Source organism: Chamaea fasciata, unplaced genomic scaffold, assembly GCF_029207755.1.
Source record: "Chamaea fasciata isolate MVZ Bird 193981 ecotype frontalis unplaced genomic scaffold, bChaFas1.0.hap1 SCAF_1305, whole genome shotgun sequence".
Lineage (NCBI taxonomy): Eukaryota > Metazoa > Chordata > Aves > Passeriformes > Sylviidae > Chamaea > Chamaea fasciata.
Genome location: NW_027095390.1, coordinates 698 through 19,383, shown reverse-complemented (window position 1 = coordinate 19,383; position 18,686 = coordinate 698). Strand labels below are relative to the sequence as shown.

General features: G+C 51.5%; 2 protein-coding genes across 5 annotated transcripts; one reads left to right on the top strand and one right to left on the bottom strand.

Moving 5' to 3' along the window:
• Positions 1-6: 6 nt before the first annotated feature.
• Positions 7-7,799, top strand: LOC136284723 (neuroguidin-like). 2 transcript variants are annotated; one of them, XM_066175090.1, is made up of 10 exons: positions 7-67; positions 181-252; positions 1,598-1,738; positions 3,141-3,225; positions 3,310-3,362; positions 3,508-3,622; positions 4,405-4,555; positions 6,602-6,734; positions 7,159-7,225; positions 7,747-7,799. In XM_066175090.1, the coding sequence occupies exons 1-10, from the start codon at positions 20-22 to the stop codon at positions 7,764-7,766; spliced, it is 885 nt and encodes a 294-aa protein (XP_066031187.1). In that variant the 5' UTR covers positions 7-19; the 3' UTR covers positions 7,767-7,799. The 2 variants fall into 2 exon arrangements, with proteins under 2 accessions (XP_066031187.1, XP_066031188.1); XM_066175091.1 differs by lacking the exon at positions 1,598-1,738.
• Positions 7,797-18,485, bottom strand: LOC136284724 (dehydrogenase/reductase SDR family member 4-like). Of its 3 annotated transcripts, XM_066175092.1 has the most exons (9): positions 17,331-18,481; positions 15,270-15,387; positions 14,842-14,901; positions 14,411-14,512; positions 13,323-13,393; positions 11,730-11,781; positions 10,995-11,129; positions 9,631-9,686; positions 7,797-8,411 (listed from the first exon to the last, which is right to left on the bottom strand). In XM_066175092.1, the coding sequence occupies exons 1-9, from the start codon at positions 17,441-17,443 to the stop codon at positions 8,297-8,299; spliced, it is 822 nt and encodes a 273-aa protein (XP_066031189.1). In that variant the 5' UTR covers positions 17,444-18,481; the 3' UTR covers positions 7,797-8,296. The 3 variants fall into 3 exon arrangements, with proteins under 3 accessions (XP_066031189.1, XP_066031191.1, XP_066031190.1); XM_066175094.1 differs by lacking the exon at positions 10,995-11,129 and having other exon boundaries at positions 17,331-18,485; XM_066175093.1 differs by lacking the exon at positions 14,842-14,901 and having other exon boundaries at positions 17,331-18,483.
• Positions 18,486-18,686: the final 201 nt, after the last annotated feature.

Genomic DNA, 18,686 nt, shown 5'->3' with positions numbered 1-18,686 from the left:
CCTCACGCTCAGTCCCAAGATGGCGGCGGCCGAGGCGGTGGCGCTGCTGGACGCGCTGCGAGCGCAGGTGAAACAAAAACCCCCCCCAAAAAAAAACCCTCAAAAAACTCCCGAAAAAGGCTCAAATCGCCCCAAAAAAATGACGATTTTGGGGCTTTTTTGTTTTCGGTTCGTTTGCAGGCGGCGGAAGTGGCGGCGCACGGGCGGGAGATGCTGCGGAGAGTGAGGGGAGGCCGGCTGGAAACCAAGGAGGTGCCCGAGGGGGGTTTGGGGGGGAAAATTCGGGAATTTTGAGGGGATTTGAGGGGTTTTTGAGGGGATTTTGGGGGATTTTGGGAAAAATTGGGATTTTTGAGGGGGATTTGGGGTTTTTTGAGGGGATTTGGGGAAAATTTGGGGTTTTTTGAGGGGATTTGGGGAAAATTTGGGGTTTTTTGAGGGGATTTGAGGGAGTTTTTGAGCGGATTTGGAGGAAAATTTGGGATTTTTTAAGGGGATTTGGGGGTTTTTTGAGGAAATTTGGGGGTTTTTGAGGAGATTTGGGATCCCTGAGGGGATTTGGGGGGTTTTTTTTGAGGGGATTTGGGGTTTTTGAGCGGATTTGGGGGAGTTTTGAGGGAGTTTTGGGGGATTTGGGGAAAATATGGGTTTTTTGAGGGGATTTGGGGTTTTTTGAGGAAATTTGGGGGTTTTTTTTGAGGGAATTTGGGGTTTTTTTGAGGGGGTTTGGGGGAGTTTTGAGGGAGTTTTGGGGGATTTGGGGAAAATTTGGGATTTTTGAGGGAATTTTGGGCTCCCTGAGGGAATTTAGGTTTTTTTGAGGGGATTTGGTGTTTTTTGAGGGGATTTGGGGATTTGAGGGGATTTGAGGTTTTTTTGAGGGGATTTTGGGGGAGTTGGAGGAAAATTTGGGGTTTTTGAGGGGATTTGGGGCTCCCTGAGGAAATTTGGGGTTTATTTTGAGGGGATTTGGGGTTTTTTTGAGGGAATTTGGGGGATTTGGAGGAAAATTTGGGATTTTTTAAGGGAATTTGGGGGTTTTTTGAGGGGATTTTGGGGTTTTTGAGGGAATTTTGGGGTTTTTTTTGAGGGGATTTGGGATCTCTTGAGGGATTTTGGGAATCTCTTGCCAAGATTTTTTTGGGATTTCTGAGGGAACTCCGGGAGGTTTTTTCCGGGCCAATTTTTGGGGCTTCCCGAGGGGATTTTTGTGCCCCGTGAAGGAAACCCGGGCGATTTTTTGGGACAAATCCTGGAGATTTCCGGGGCCGTTTCGCCGATCTTCTCCCCCGCCCGGGGCCGCCCCTTTTCCCAACCGTAAATTCGGGTTAAAATCGAGAAAATTCCGTTAAAATTTGGGTAGGTTTTTTTTTTTCCCCCACCCCAAATTCCCGTCCGATTTCACTAAATCCGGGTGAAATTTTTTTTTTGGTGGGCGGGGGAAAAAAAATCTTAAATTTATTTTTTTACCGCTCGGGGGCGCCTGGCTCCCAACGTGGAATTTGGGTGAAATTTGGTGAAATTTGGTGAAATTTGGGTGAAATTTGGTGAAATTTGGTGAAATTTGGGCTGGTTTTTTTGGGGGGGGGATGGGCAGGGTTTGTCCCTGCTGCAGGTGCGCTCGCAGGCGCTGCTGAGTTACCTGCAGGACCTGGCGCTGCTGGTCTGCGCCAAAACGCGCGGCGGGAGCCTGCAAGGGCCGGGCGGGGCCCGCGAGAGGCTGCTGGAGACCAGAGTGGTGAGAACGGGGCGGATTCCGGGGAATTCCGGGGAATTGGGGAAATTTGGGGAATTTTGGGGAAATTTGGGGAAATTTGGGGAAATTTGGGGGAAATTTGGGGAAATTTGAGGAAATTTGGGGAAATTTTGGGGAAATTTGGGGAAATTTTGGGGAAATTTGGGGAATTTCGGGGAAATTTGGGGAAATTTGGGGAAATTTTGGGGAAATTTGGGGAAATTTCAGGGAAATTTCGGGAAATTGGGGGAAATTTGGGGGAAATTTTGGGGAAATTTTGGGGAAATTTTGGGGAAATTTCGGGAAATTTCAGGAAAATTTTGGGAAAATTTTGGGAAAATTTTGGGGAAATTTTGGGGAAATTTGGGAAATTTTGGGGAAATTTTGGGGAAATTTCAGGGAAATTTTGGGAAAATTTTGGGGAAATTTGGGGGAAATTTGGGGAAATTTTGGGGAAATTTCGGGAAATTGGGGGAAAATTTGGGGAAATTTCAGGGAAATTTGGGGAAATTTTGGGGAAATTTCGGGGAAATTTTGGGAAAATTTGGGAAAATTTTGGGGAAATTTTGGGGAAATTTTGGGGAAATTTGGGGAAATTTCGTGGTTTGGAAAAGAAAATTTGGGGATTTCTGGGGAAAAAAATGGGATTTTTAGGGAAGGATTTGGGGGAATTTTGGGAAATTTTTGGACGTTTTTCCAGTGGAATTTCGAGAGAATTTTGGGACGTTTTTCTAGTGGAATTTTGGGAGGGTTTTGGGAAGTTTTTCCAGTGGAATTTTGGGAATTTTGGGAGATTTTGGGACGTTTTTCGAGTGGAATTTTGAGAGACTTTTGGGAGGATTTTGGGATGTTTTTCCAAATGGAATTTTGGGAAATTTTTGGGAGGATTTTGAGAAGTTTTTCCAATGGAATTTTGGGAAATTTTTAGGGGGATTTTGGGAAGTTTTTCTAGTGGAATTTTGGGGAATTTCTGGGAGGATTTTGGGACGTTTTTCCAGTGGAATTTTGGGAAATTTTGGGAGGATTTTGGGAAGTTTTTCCAGTGGAATTTTGGGGAATTTTTCCAGTGGAATTTTCGGGAATTTCTGGGAGGATTTTGGGAAGTTTTTCCAGCAGAAGTTCGGGGAATTTTTGGGAGAATTTTGGAAAGTTTTTCCAGTGGAATTTTGGGGAATTTTTGGGAGGATTTTGGAAAGTTTTTCCAGTGGAATTTTGGGAAGTTTTTCCAGTGGAATTTTGGGGAATTTTTGGGAGGATTTTAGACGTTTTTCCAGTGGAATTTTGGGAGGATTTTGGGAAGTTTTTCCAGTGGAATTTTGGGAATTTTTGGGGGAATTCTGAGAGATTTTTGGGCTCCAAGCCCCGCCCCGCCCCTAACCTCACGCCCCACCCCCTTCCCCCATAGGTGCTGGAGAAGCTCCGCCCCCTGGAGCAACGCCTCAAGTACCACCTGGAGAAGCTGCTGAGGGCGGCGACCTCGGGGGGGCGTGGTCAGTGCAGGCTCCGCCCCTTTCCCCTAAACCCCTCCCCCTTTGATCCCTTCGATTGACAGCTGTCAATCAATCAAACCCCAGGTGCCGAGGACCCGCTGAGCTTCCGCCCCGCCCCTTCCAACATGGCGGCCCAGGTGAGGGCGGGGCTTAGGGGGCAGGGTGGGCGTGGCCTCTTTGGGAAGTGGGTGGGGTTAAACAAAGTGGGTGTGGGTGTGACTAAAGGCTAAGGGGCGGGGTTTGTTGTTGAGTGGGCGTGGCCTGAGTGGGCGTGTCCCGCAGGATGATAATGAGGAGGAGGAGGAGGCTGAGGAAGGCCAAGGGGGCGGAGCCAAGGCCCCGGGGCTGGGCGGGGGGCGGCGCTACGTCCCCCCGCGGCTGGTGCCCGTCACCTGCGGTGAGTGACCCCGGAGCCCCCGAAACTCACCCGGAAACTCCCGAAATTGAGCCGAAATCCCCAAAATTGAGCCAGAAATCCCCAAATTGACCCCAAAAAACTCCCGAAACTGACCCAAAAACCCTGAAATTGGCCCGAAAACCCCAAAATTGACCCAAAAATCCCCAAATTCCCCCAAATCCCCCCAAATTTCTCCAAATTCCCCAAATTTCCCCCAAATTTCCCCAAATCCCCCCAAATTCCCCCAAATTTCCCCAAATTTCCCCCAAATTCCCCCCAAATTTCCCCAAATTCCCCCAAATTTTCCCAAATTTCCCCAAACTTCCCCAAAATTTCCCCCAAATCCCCCCAAATTTCCCCCAATTTTCCTCAAATTCCCCACCCCAAATTTCCCCAAATTCCCCCAAATTTCCCCCAAATTTCCCCAAATTTCCCCCAAATTCCCCCAATTTGCCCCAAATCCCCCCAAATTTCCCCAAATTCCCCAAATTCCCCCAAATTTCCCCCAAATTTCCTCAATTTCCCCCAAATTCCCCCAAATTCCCCCAAATTTCCCCCAAATTGCCCCCAAATTCCCCCAAATTCCCCCAAATTTCCCCAAACTTCCCCAAAATTTCCCCCAAATTTCCCCAAATCCACCCAAATTCCCCCAAATTCCCCAAATTCCCCCAAATTCCCCCAAAATTCCCCCAAATTCCTCCAAATTTCCCCAAATTCCCCCAAATTCCCCCAAATTCCCCCAAATTTCCCCAAATTCCCCCAAATTCCCCCGTTTCCCGCAGAGGCGGCCGACCCGGCCGAGAAGCAGCGGCTGCGGCGGCGCCGGCGCGCCCTGAGCTCGGCCGTGCTGCGCGACCTGCGCCGCGAGTTGGGCGACGGGCCCGACGTCGACGCCGCCGCCGCGCCGGGGACGGACGCGCAGGAGCGCCGCAGGTTTGGGCGAATCCCAACCAGTTTACGGGGGTTTTAGGGAGGTTTTTGGGGGGTTTTTGGGATTTTTTTTGGAATTTATTTCGGATTTTTTTTGGATTTTTTTTTTTATTTTTTTCAGGGATTTTTTTGGAATTTTTTTGGAATTTTTTTTCGGATTTTTTTTGATTTTTTTAATTTTTTTTCGGGGTTTTTTTAGAACTTTTTTGGAATTTTTGCAGAATTTTTTTTAGATGTTTTTTCAAATTTTTTCGGGATTTTTTTTCGGCTTTTTTTAGAATTTTTGGGGGGTTTTTTAATATTTTTTTTCAAATTTTTTTCAAATATTTTTCAAATTTTTTTCGATTTTTGTTCAATTATTTTTTTTTCCAATTTCCTGATTTTTTTCTGATATTTTTTGCATTTTTTTAAATATTTTTTTGGATTTTTTTCAGGGTTTTTTTCCATTTTTTTCTTCAAATATTTTTTGGGATTTTTTTTGCATTTTTTTCTGATTTTTTTTGAATTTTTTTCAGGTTTTATTTTATTTTTCATCAAAATTTTTATCGATTTTTTTTGATTTTTTTTTCAGATTTTTTCTGGAATTTTTTTGGGTTTTTTCCGGATTTTTTTCAGATTTCCTTCAATTTTTTATTAGATAGTTTGATTTTTTTTTGTTGTTTTTTTCAATTATTTTGAAATTTTTTTCTGGTTGTTTTTTGATCTTTCTTCAATTTTGTTTAAATTCTTTTCAGGAATTTTTTTAGGTTTTTTCCTGATTTTTTTGAATTCTTTTCAATTATTTTTCAGTTTTTATTCAGTTTTTTCAAATTCTTTTTGAAATTTTTTTGAATTTTTTTCAATTTTTTTTATTTTTTTGGGGGGGGGAGTGAAATCCGGCGGTTTCGCGGCAGATTTTTGAGTTGAATTCCGGCGATTTCGGGGCAAATTTTTGGGTTAAATTCCGAATATTTTGGGGCAGATTTTTGGGTTAAATTCCGGCGATTTCGGGGCAGATTTTTGGGTTAAATTCCGGCGGTTTCGGGGCAGATTTTTGGGTTAAATTCCGGCGGTTTCGGGGCAGCTTTTTGGGTTAAATTCCGGCGATTTCGGGGCAAATTTTTGGGTTAAATTCCGGCGGTTTCGGGGCAGATTTTTGGGTTAAATTCCGGCAATTTCGGGGCAGATTTTTGGGTTAAATTCCGGCGGTTTCGGGGCAGATTTTTGGGTTAAATTCCGGCGGTTTCGGGACAGATTTTTGGGTTAAATTCCGGCGATTTCGGGGCAGATTTTTGGGTTAAATTCCGGCGGTTTCGGGACAGATTTTTGGGTTCAATTCCGGCGATTTCGGGGCAGATTTTTGGGTTAAATTCCGAATATTTTGGGGCAGATTTTTGGGTAAAATTCCGGCGGTTTCGGGGCAGATTTTTGGGTTAAATTCCGGCGGTTTCGGGGCAGCTTTTTGGGTTAAATTCCGGCGATTTCGGGGCAAATTTTTGGGTTAAATTCCGGCGGTTTCGGGGCAGATTTTTGGGTTAAATTCCGGCAATTTCGGGGCAGATTTTTGGGTTAAATTCCGGCGGTTTCGGGGCAGATTTTTGGGTTAAATTCCGGCGGTTTCGGGACAGATTTTTGGGTTAAATTCCGGCGATTTCGGGGCAGATTTTTGGGTTAAATTCCGGCGGTTTCGGGACAGATTTTTGGGTTCAATTCCGGCGATTTCGGGGCAGATTTTTGGGTTAAATTCCGGCAATTTCGGGGCAGATTTTTGGGTTAAATTCCGGCGGTTTTGGGGCAGATTTTTGGGTTAAATTCCGGCGGTTTCGGGACAGATTTTTGGGTTAAATTCCGGCGGTTTCGGGACAGATTTTTGGGTTAAATTCCGGCGATTTCGGGGCAGATTTTTGGGTTAAATTCCGGCGGTTTCGGGACAGATTTTTGGGTTCAATTCCGGCGATTTCGGGGCAGATTTTTGGGTTGAATTCTGGCGGTTTTGGGGCAGATTTTTGGGTTAAATTCCGGCGGTTTTGGGGCAGATTTTTGGGTTAAATTCCGGCGATTTTGGCGCAGGCGTCGCTGGGAGGAGTCGATGCTGCAGCGCCTCCGCGCCCCCTGCCGGCCGCGCCGCCGGGGGGCGGGGCCTGACCTCGATGACGTCACCAACTTCGGGGCTTTCCCCGCCCTCCTGGGAGAGGCCAATGAGGTGCGAGGGGAGGGCGGGGCTGGCGGGGGGGGCGGGAAAAGGGAAAAAAGTCGGAGAAAAAACGGGAAAAATTGGGGAAAAAACAGAAAAAAATTGGGGAGAAAATGGGGAAAATTTGGGGAAAAAGAGGAAAAAAATTTGGGGAAAAAATGGGAAAACCTGGGAAAAAGGGGAAAATTGGGGAAAAAATGGAAAATTTTGGGGAAAAAAGGAAAAATTTGGGGGAAAAAGAAAAATAGGGAAAAAAAAGGGAAAATTGGGGGAAAAAATGGGAAGAATTTGGGGGGGAAAAGGGAAAAATTTGGGGACAAAAAGTGGAAATTTAGGGGGAAAAAACAGGAAAAAATTGGGAAATTGAGGAAATTTTGGGGCTGAATTTTGGGGGAATTTTGGGAATTTTGGGAATTTTTTGGGGTTTTCTCAGGACTCGTCGGAGCCGCCGCGGAAAAAGAAGAAAAATCCCAAAACGGGGAAGAGAAAAGGGAGGAAAGGTGAGAGCAGAGAAACCAGTTCATCCCAGTATAAACCAGTGACCCCAAACCCACTCCCAGTTCATCCCAGTATAAACCAGTGACCCCAAACCCACTCCCAGTCCATCCCAGTACAAACCAGTGACCCCAAACCCACTCCCAGTCCATCCCAGTATAAACCAGTGACCCCAAACCCACTCCCAGTCCATCCCAGTATAAACCAGTGACCCCAAACCCGCTCCCAGTCCATCCCAGTATAAACCAGTGACCACAAACCCACTCCCAGTTCATCCCAGTATAAACCAGTGACCCCAAACCCACTCCCAGTCCATCCCAGTATAAACCAGTGACCCCAAACCCACTCCCAGTCCATCCCAGTATAAACCAGTGACCCCAAACCCACTCCCAGTCCATCCCAGTATAAACCAGTGACCCCAAACCCGCTCCCAGTCCATCCCAGTACAAACCAGTGACCCCAAACCCGCTCCCAGTCCCTCCCAGTACAAACCAGTAACTCCCAGTTTACCCCTCCCCTCCCCCAGGTTTCTGTCGTCGCCGCTGATCCGCCAATAAAAGTTCCGGAGTTTTCGCCTCATTTGCATCTCATTTGCATTTATTTGCGTTGGATTTGCGGGTGGGGGGAGTGGGCGGGGCTTGGGGGGGTTGTTACTGGTTTATACTGGTTTGGGCTGGGGCCCCGTGCCAGTCTCTCCCAGTACAAACCAGTAACTCCCAGTCCCCGTTCGCAGTGATGGGATTGGCCGGAGTTAATTTGCATAAATCTGTGTGTTGACGAGGTGGGCGTGGTCAGCGCCATCCGAATGCCCCTCCCAGTATAAACCAGTCCCTCCCAGTAACCCCCAGCTCCACCAATCCCCGTTTGCACTGAGACAACCCGACTTTCTTTCAATCTCATTTGCACGAATCTGCATAAAATTTGCATATTTACAGCAGTGGGCGCGCCCAATCACCTCCCAGTCCCCTCCCAGTATAAACCAGTAACTCCCCCCCACATCCATTTCCCATTCCAACAGCTCGGTTTTATTCCGCCTCTCATTTGCATAAATTTGCATATCGACGAAGGGGGCGTGGTCAGAGGCGGGCCCGGGCTCCCCCGGCCACCAGCAGCGTCTCGCCGGCCACGAAGGCGGCCTGGGGGGACACGAGGAACAGCACGGCCTGCGCCACCTCCTCGGGGGTGCCCAGCCTGCGGGGGGACACTGCGGGTGACTGGTTTGTACTGGTTTGTACTGGTTTGTACTGGTTTGTACTGGGAGGGGGGAAACGGGGGGGAAAAACGGGAAAAAATGGCGTTTAAAGGGTTAAAAACGGCGGAGAAAGGGTTAAAGATGGCGTGAGAGGGGATTTGGGGGTGACTGGTTTGGACTGGTTTGGACTGGTTTGTACTGGGAGGGGACTGGGAGTTACTGGTTTATACTGGGAGGGGGAAAATGGGGGAAAAAACGGGAAAAAATGGCGTTTAAAGGGTTAAAAACGGCGGAGAAAGGGTTAAAGATGGCGTGAGATGGGATTTGGGGGTGACTGGTTTGGACTGGTTTGTACTGGGAGGGGACTGGGAGTTACTGGTTTATACTGGGAGGGGGAAAATGGGGAAAAAAATGTGAAAAAATGGAGTTTAAAGGGTTAAAAACGGCGGAGAAAGGGTTAAAGATGGCGTGAGATGGGATTTGGGGGTGACTGGTTTGGACTGGTTTGGACTGGTTTGTACTGGGAGGGGACTGGGAGTTACTGGTTTATACTGGGAGGGGGAAAATGGGGGAAAAAACGGGAAAAAATGGCGTTTAAAGGGTTAAAAACGGCGGAGAAAGGGTTAAAGATGGCGTGAGATGGGATTTGGGGGTGACTGGTTTGGACTGGTTTGTACTGGGAGGGGACTGGGAGTTACTGGTTTATACTGGGAGGGGGAAAATGGGGAAAAAAATGTGAAAAATGGAGTTTAAAGGGTTAAAAACGGCGGAGAAAGGGTTAAAGATGGCGTGAGAGGGGATTTGGGGGTGACTGGTTTGGACTGGTTTGTACTGGTTTGTACTGGGAGGGGACTGGGAGTTACTGGTTTATACTGGGAGGGGGAAAATGGGGGGGAAAAAGTGAAAAAATGGAGTTTAAAGGGTTAAAAACGGCGGAGAAAGGGTTAAAGACGGCGTGAGAGGGGATTTGGGGTGACTGGTTTGGACTGGTTTGGACTGGTTTGTACTGGGAGGGGACTGGGAGTTACTGGTTTATACTGGGAGGGACTGGGAGAGAGAAAATGGTGAAGAAACGGGGTTTAAAGGGTTAAAAACGGCAGAGAAAGGGTTAAAAAGGGGATTTTGGGGGGTGACTGGTTTGTACTGGTTTGTACTGGGAGGGGGCACCGGTCCGTACTGGTTTGTACTGGTCTGTACTGGTCTGTACTGGTTTCTCACCTCTGAGCTCCCAGCGTTTCCAGCGCTCGATCCCGCACGGCCTCGTCCTGCCACAGCTGGGGAGAACCGGGACACCAGTTTGGACCAGTATGCACCAGTATGCACCAGTATACACCAGTATACACCAGTATACACCAGTATACACCAGTATACACCAGTATACACCAGTATAAACAGTATAAACCAGTATAAACCAGTATAAACCACTCCCTCCCAGTACAAACCAGTGACCCCAAACCCGCTCCCAGTCCATCCCAGTTCAAACCAGTGACCCCAAACCCACTCCCAGTCCATCCCAGTATAAACCAGTGACCCCAAACCCGCTCCCAGTCCATCCCAGTATAAACCAGTGACCCCAAACCCACTCCCAGTCCATCCCAGTATAAACCAGTGACCCCAAACCCGCTCCCAGTCCATCCCAGTATAAACCAGTGACCCCAAAGCCGCTCCCAGTCCATCCCAGTATAAACCAGTGACCCCAAACCCACTCCCAGTCCATCCCAGTATAAACCAGTGACCACAAACCCTCTCCCAGTCCATCCCAGTATAAACCAGTGACCCCAAACCCACTCCCAGTCCATCCCAGTATAAACCAGTGACCCCAAACCCACTCCCAGTCCATCCCAGTATAAACCAGTGACCCCAAACCCACTCCCAGTCCATCCCAGTATAAACCAGTGACCCCAAACCCACTCCCAGTCCATCCCAGTATAAACCAGTGACCCCAAACCCACTCCCAGTCCATCCCAGTACAAACCAGTGACCCCAAACCCACTCCCAATCCCTCCCAGTATAAACCAGTGACCCCAAACCCGCTCCCAGTCCATCCCAGTATAAACCAGTGACCCCAAACCCACTCCCAATCCCTCCCAGTATAAACCAGTGACCCCAAACCCGCTCCCAGTCCATCCCAGTATAAACCAGTGACCCCAAACCCACTCCCAGTCCATCCCAGTATAAACCAGTGACCCCAAACCCGCTCCCAGTCCATCCCAGTATAAACCAGTGACCCCAAACCCGCTCCCAGTCCATCCCAGTATAAACCAGTGACCCCAAACCCGCTCCCAGTCCATCCCAGTATAAACCAGTAACCCCAAACCCGCTCCCAGTCCATCCCAGTATAAACCAGTGACCCCAAACCCGCTCCCAGTCCATCCCAGTATAAACCAGTGACCCCAAACCCGCTCCCAGTCCATCCCAGTATAAACCAGTAACCCCAAACCCCTTTTTAACCCTTTTTTAACCCATTTCCCCCCCATTTTTAACCCTTTTCTCCCCGTTTCTTTTCCCCCAGTCCCTCCCAGTCCCCTCCCAGTATCTCCCAGTATCTCCCAGTCCCTCCCAGTCCCTCCCGGCGCGCTCACGGCCGAGCTGAAGCGCGTCTGCACCAGCCCCGGGGCGACGCCGTTGATGCGGATCCCGCGGGGCAGCAGCTCCGGGCTCAGCGCTCCCACCAATCCCAGCAGGGCCGTCTTGCTGACGCTGTACGGGCCCAGCCCCTGGGACACGCCCACCTCGTTAGCATACGGGCGGACACGCCCACAAACCGCCCCGCCCCAAGTGGGAAAAAAAAAAAACAAAAAAACTCCCCGGACCAGTATGAACCAGTATGGGAAAACATCATTCCCAGTTCATCCCAGTGACCCTAAAGCCCGTCCCAGTCCATCCCAGTTCACCCCAGTAACCCCAGAGCCCAAACCAGTATAAACCAGTACGAACCAGTAAGGAAAAACCCCAAACCAGTATGAACCAGTAAAGAAAAAACCCCAAACCAGTAACCCCAAGTGAGCCCAAAGCCCCTCCCAGTTCATCCCAGTTCATCCCAGTTCATCCCAGTCCATCCCAGTTCAAACCAGTGACCCCAGAACCCAAACCAGTTCAAACCAGTATAAACCAGTAAAAAAAAACCCCAAACCAGTATAAACCAGTAAGGGAAAAAGGGCAAACCAGTAACTCCCAGTGACCCCAACGCCCCTCCCAGTCCACCCCAGTCCGTCCCAGTTCATCCCAGTAACCCCAGACTCCAAACCAGTATAAACCAGTATAAACCAGTATAAACCAGTACAACCCAGTATAACCCAGTCTAACGCAGCTCTCACCGCCATTGGCTGGTAGCCGGCGATCGATGACATCAGCACGATGGCCCCGCCCCTAAAGCAAATAAGGGGGCGTGGCTTAGCGGCGGCCACGCCCACTCGGACACAGAGCTGTCGGTCAAAGCGAGCCACGCCCCCTCCCCGCCGAAGCCACGCCCCCTGCTGAAAGGTGCGGCAGCTCCCAGTTCAAACCAGTTCAAACCAGTATAACCCAGTCCGTCCCAGTCCAACCAGTATAACCCAGTCTATCCCAGTATAACCAGTCCATCCCAGTCCATCCCAGTCCCTCCCAGTCCATCCCAGTCCATCCCAGTCCCTCCCAGTCCCTCCCAGTCCCTCCCAGTCCATCCCAGTCCCTCCCAGTCCCTCCCAGTCCCCCCCAGTCCTCTCCCAGTCCATCCCAGTCCCTCCCAGTCCCTCCCAGTCCCTCCCAGTCCCTCCCAGTCCATCCCAGTCCCTCCCAGTCCATCCCAGTGCCCTCCCAGTCCATCCCAGTCCATCCCAGTCCATCCCAGTCCATCCCAGTCCATCCCAGTCCCTCCCAGTCCATCCCAGTCCATCCCAGTCCCTCCCAGTCCATCCCAGTCCCTCCCAGTCCATCCCAGTTCATCCCAGTCCCTCCCAGTCCATCCCAGTTCATCCCAGTCCCTCCCAGTTCATCCCAGTCCCTCCCAGTCCATCCCAGTTCATCCCAGTCCCTCCCAGTCCATCCCAGTCCCTCCCAGTTCATCCCAGTCCCTCCCAGTCCATCCCAGTCCATCCCAGTCCCTCCCAGTCCCTCCCAGTCCCTCCCAGTCCATCCCAGTCCCTCCCAGTCCCCCCCAGTCCTCTCCCAGTCCCTCCCAGTCCCTCCCAGTCCATCCCAGTCCCTCCCAGTCCCCCCCAGTCCTCTCCCAGTCCATCCCAGTCCCTCCCAGTCCCTCCCAGTCCATCCCAGTCCCTCCCAGTCCATCCCAGTCCCTCCCAGTCCATCCCAGTCTCTCCCAGTCCCTCCCAGTCCATCCCAGTCCCCTCCCAGTCCATCCCAGTCCCTCCCAGTCCCCCCCAGTCCATCCCAGTCTCTCCCAGTCCCTCCCAGTCCATCCCAGTTCCATCCCAGTCCCTCCCAGTCCCTCCCAGTTCCCCCCCAGTCCCCTCCCAGTCTATCCCAGTATAACCCAGTCCCTCCCAGTCCATCCCAGTCCCCCCCAGTCCATCCCAGTCCATCCCAGTCCCCTCCCAGTCCCTCCCAGTCCATCCCAGTCCCCTCCCAGTCCCTCCCAGTCCATCCCAGTCCCCTCCCAGTCCCTCCCAGTCCATCCCAGTCCCCTCCCAGTCCATCCCAGTCCATCCCAGTCCCCTCCCAGTCCATCCCAGTCCATCCCAGTCCATCCCAGTCCCTCCCAGTCCATCCCAGTCCCCCCCAGTCCATCCCAGTCCATCCCAGTCCCCTCCCAGTCCCTCCCAGTCCATCCCAGTCCCCTCCCAGTCCATCCCAGTCCATCCCAGTCCATCCCAGTCCCTCCCAGTCCATCCCAGTTCCTCCCAGTCCCTCCCAGTCCATCCCAGTTCCCTCCCAGTATATCCCAGTATAACCCAGTCCCTCCCAGTCCGAACCCGCGTTTCTCCATGTGCGGCACCACCAGCCGGACCAACATGGCCGCCGCCGTCACGTTCACCTGGAACACCTGGGGAGGGGGCGTGGCCGGGCGAGAATGACGTCACGGGGGCGTGGCCATTGGGATATATGCACAGAGGGGCGTGGTCGGCTCTGGGATGTGGGAGGGGGCGTGGTTGATGCCAATTATGGTGAAGGGGGCGTGGCCATGGCTGTATGACGTCACAGAGAGCGGGAGCGATGTCGAATAGGGTCAAGTGGGCGTGGCTTGTTCTGGGGGAGGTCGTGGGGGCGTGGCTGATGGTAAATAGGGTCAAAGGGGGCGTGGTTTGGGGGTGGTGTCTTTGGGGCGTGGCCAGGGGTGGGGGAGGTCAGAGAGGGCGGGGCTTGGGGCAGGCGTGGGGAGATTTGGGGGAATTTGGGGAAATTTGGGTGAAAAATTGGGCGAAATTTGGGAAAATTTGGGGGAAATTTCGGGGAAAATTTGGGGGAAATTTTGGGGAAATTTCGGGTAAAATGTGGGGAAATTTTGGAGAAAATCTGGCGAAATTGTGGGATAATTTTTGGGAAATTTTGGGGGAGATTTTGGGTTAAAATTTAGGAAAATTTGGGGAAAATTGGGGGAAATTTTGGAGAAAATTTGGGGGAAATTTGAGAGAATTTGGGGAAAATTTGGGAGATAATTTGGGGAATTTTTACAAAAATTTTAGAGAAATTTTGGTAAAGTTTGGGAAAATTTGGGTAAATTTGTGGAAAACTGGAGAAATTTTGGGGGAAATTTTGGTGGAAATTTTGGAGAAAATTCGGCAAAATTTTGGGATAATTTTTGGGAAATTTTGGGGGAAAATTCGGGAAAATTTTGGAAAATTTTGGGGAATTTGGGGAAAATTTTGGGCAAAATTTTTGGAAAATTTTGGAGAAAATTGGGTAAAATTTGGGAAAATTTGGAAAAAATTCGGAGGAAGCTTGGAGAAAATTTGGGTGAAATTTGGGGAAATTTAGGGAAATTTTGGGGAAAATTTGGGGAAATTTGGGGGGGGGGCGGGAAATGCTCGATGGGCGTGGCCGGGGAGGGGCGTGGCCTGACCTTGTCCCAGGTGCCCTCGTCGGCCTCGAGGGCGGGGCCCAGGTGCGGGTTGACGGCGGCGTTGGACACCAGGATGTCGATGCCGCCGAAGGTGTCCAGGGCCTGCGCAGGTGAGCCCAGGTGAGCCCAAAATTCCCCCCAAATTCCCCCCAAAATTCCCCAAATTTCACCAGAAATTCCGGATTTTCCACCCAAAATTTCCCCGTTTTTTCGACCTATTTTTTTCCCCCCATTTGTGGCCATTTTTTAAATGGTTTTTCCTTCCCAGGTGTCCCCAGGTGACCCCAGGTGTCCCCAGGTGACCCCAAGTGACCCCAGGTGTGTCCCCAGGTGTGTCCAGGTGACCCCAAGTGACCCCAGGTGTCCCCAGGTGACCCCAAGTGACCCCAGGTGTCCCCAGGTGACCCCAGGTGACCCCAGGTGTGTCTCACCGCCTGCACCATCTTCTCGCGGCTCTCGGCGTTTCCCACGTGACACGTGACCCCGCTCACCTGCCGGCCACGCCCCCGCACGGGTGAGGTCAGGTGAGATCAAACTCCTCCCCCTCCCCCCAAAAAATCCCCCCCAGGTGACCCCCGAACCTCCCCCAGGTGCGCTCCCCTGCAGGCCACGCCCCCTCAGGTGACCCCCGAACCTCCCCCAGGTGCGCTCCCCGGCAGGCCACGCCCCCTCAGGTGACCCCCGAACCTCCCCCAGGTGCGCTCACCCGCAGGCCACGCCCCCTCAGGTGACCCCACGCTCCCCCAGGTGCGCTCCCCTGCAGGCCACGCCCACACAGGTGACCCCACGCCCCCCCAGGTGCGCTCACCCACAGGCCACGCCCCCTCAGGTGACCCCACGCCCCCCCAGGTGCGCTCACCTGCAGGCCACGCCCCCTGAGCTCCTGCACCGCCCTCTCCACGTTGTGGGCCCGGCGGGAGCTGAGCAACACCTGAGCGCCGGCCCCGCCCAGCGCCCCGGCCACGGCCAATCCGATGCTGGAACGACAGCGGCGGCACAGGTAACACACCTGGGCCGGCCCCGGGTGACCCCTGACCCCCGGGCTGACCCCTGACCCCCGGGCTGACCCCTGACCCCCGGGCTGACCTCAATTAATCGGAATTAATTTGAGCTGAATCGGAATTAATTGGGGTTTGATTTTAATTAATCTGAGTTAATTTGGGGGTTTGATTTCAAGTAATCGGAATTAATTCGGGCCGAATTCGAAATAAATTTGATTTAATTCCAATTAATCTGGATTAACTGGGGTTTGATTTTAATTATTCTGAGTTAATTGGGGGTTGATTTTAATTATTCTGAGTTAATTGGGGTTTGATTTCAATTAATGGGAATTAATTCGGGTTCGATCTCAATCTGAATTAATTTGAGCTGCTTTGGAATTAATTTGGGTTTGATTTTAATTGAATTAATTGGGGTTTGATTTTAATTAATCTGAATTAATTTGGGGTTTGATTTCAATTGATCTGAATTAATTTGGGCTGAATTGGAATTAATTGGGGTTTAATTTCAATTAATGGGAATTAATTCGGGTTCGATCTCAATCTGAATTAATTTGAGCTGCTTTGGAATTAATTTGGGTTTGATTTTAATTGAATTAATTGGGGTTTGATTTTAATTAATCTGAATTAATTTGGGGTTTGATTTCAATTGATCTGAATTAATTTGGGCTGAATTGGAATTAATTGGGGTTTAATTTCAATTAATGGGAATTAATTCGGGTTTGATCTCAATCTGAATTAATTTGAGCTGAATTGGAATTAATTGGGGTTTGATTTCAATTAAGCCGAGTTAATTTGGGTTTGATTTCAATTAATCTGAGTTAATTTGACCAAATTTCACCAATTGTGGGTCGAATTTCACCAATTATCGGGTTGAATTTTGCCGTTTTCGGGCTAAATTCGGCGGTTTTGGGTCGAATTTGGCGGTTTTGGGGCGGAATTTCGCAGTTTTGGGGTCGAATTCGGCGGTTTCAGGTCTAATCCGGCAGTTTTGGGGCGGAATCCGGCGGTTTTGGGGTCAAATTTCGCAGTTTTGGGGTCGAATTTCGCGGTTTTGGGGCGGAATTTGGCAGGTTTGGGATCGAATTTCACCAATTTCGGGCGGAATCCGGCGGTTTCGGGGTCGAATTTCGCACTTTTGGGGTCGAATTTCGCGGTTTCGGGTCGAATCCGGCTGTTTGGGGTCGAATTCGGCAGTTTTGGGGTCGAATTTCGCAGTATTGGGGTCGAATTTCGGGCGGAATCTGGCGGTTTCGGGTCGAATTTCACCAATTTCGGGTCGAATTCGGCAGTTTTGGGGTCGAATTTGGCGGTTTGGGGTCGAATTCCACCGATGTGGGGCGGAATTTGGCAGTTTTGGGGTCGAATTTGGCGGTTTTGGGGTCGAATTTCACCAATTTCGGGCGGAATTTGGCAGTTTTGGGGTCGAATTTGGCGGTTTGGGGTCGAATTTCGCAGTTTTGGGGTCGAATTCCACCGATGTGGGGCGGAATCCGGCGGTTTTGGGGTCGAATCGGGCGGTTTTGGGGCCGAATCGGGCGGTTTGGGGTCGAATCGGGCGGTTTTGGGGCCGAATTTGGCAGTTTTGGGGCCGAATCGGGCCGTTTTGGGGCCGAATCCGGCGGTTTTGGGGCCGAATCCGGCGGTTTTGGGGCCGAATCGGGCGGTTTTGGGGTCGAATCGGGCGGTTTTGGGGTCGAATCCGGCGGTTTTGGGGTCGAATCGGGCGGTTTGGGGCCGAATTTGGCAGTTTTGGGGTCGAATCGGGCGGTTTTGGGGTCGAATCCGGCGGTTTTGGGGTCGAATCGGGCGGTTTTGGGGTCGAATCCGGCGGTTTTGGGGTCGAATCCGGCGGTTTTGGGGTCGAATTTCACCAATTTCGGGCCGAATCGGGCGGTTTGGGGCGGTTTGGGGCCACTCACCCGTCGGTGGCCGCGGTGACCAGCGCCACTTTCCCGTGCAGGGGCCGCGGGGATCCGGCCGTGCCCCGCGGGGACACCGCGACCGCGGCCCGGAGCGGCCCCGGGCGCCACATTGGGACACGCTGGGACGGACTGGGACGGACTGGGAGACACTGGGAGACACTGGGAGACACTGGGAGGGGGTTAAAGGGCACTGGGACACACTGGGAGGGAACTGGGAGGGGTTTAATGGGGACTGGGAGGGAACTGGGAGGGACTGGGAGGAGTTTTGCGGTCACTGGGAGCGGTTTAAGGGGGACTGGGAGGGACTGGGACACACTGGGACACACTGGGACAAACTGGGAGACACTGGGAGACACTGGGAGACACTGGGAGGGACTGGGAGGGGGTTAAAGGGCACTGGGAGGGAACTGGGAGGAGTTTTGCAGTCACTGGGAGAGGGTTAAGGGGGACTGGGAGGGACTGGGAGGGACTGGGACACACTGGGACACACTGGGAGACACTGGGAGAAACTGGGAGGGAACTGGGAGGGAACTGGGAGGAGTTTTGCGGTCACTGGGAGCGGTTTAAGGGGGACTGGGAGGGACTGGGACACACTGGGACACACTGGGACACACTGGGACACACTGGGAGAGGGTTAAAGGGCACTGGGACAAACTGGGAGGGAACTGGGAGGAGTTTTGGGGTCACTGGGAGAGGGTTAAGGGCACTGGGAGGGAACTGGGAGGGACTGGGAGGGGTTTAAAGGGCACTGGGACACACTGGGACAAACTGGGACAAACTGGGAGGGGTTTAAAGGGCACTGGGAGGGACTGGGAGGAGTTTTGCGGTCACTGGGAGAAGGTTAAGGGGGACTGGGAGAAACTGGGAGGGCACTGGGAGAGGGTTAAGGGCACTGGGACACACTGGGATAAACTGGGACAAACTGGGAGGGACTGGGAGGGGGTTAAAGGGCACTGGGACACACTGGGAGGGATTTAAGGGGGACTGGGAGAAACTGGGAGGGAACTGGGAGGGACTGGGACACACTGGGACACACTGGGACACACTGGGAGGGACTGGGAGGGGGTTAAAGGGCACTGGGACACACTGGGAGGGAACTGGGAGGAGTTTTGGGGTCACTGGGAAGGACTGGGAGGGATTTTAGGGGCACTGGGAGAGACTGGGCCAAACTGGGAAGGGTTTAAATGTTACTGGGAGGGCACCGGGAGGGGGTTTTGAGGTTAAAAAAAAAAAAAAGAAGTTAAACCCCCCACAAGTCTGAAGTTTAAACGAGGGGTTCGAAGGGCACGGGGAGGGGACTGGGATAAACTGGGAGGGATTTTGGGCTGACTGGGAGGGAACTGGGGAGGGTTC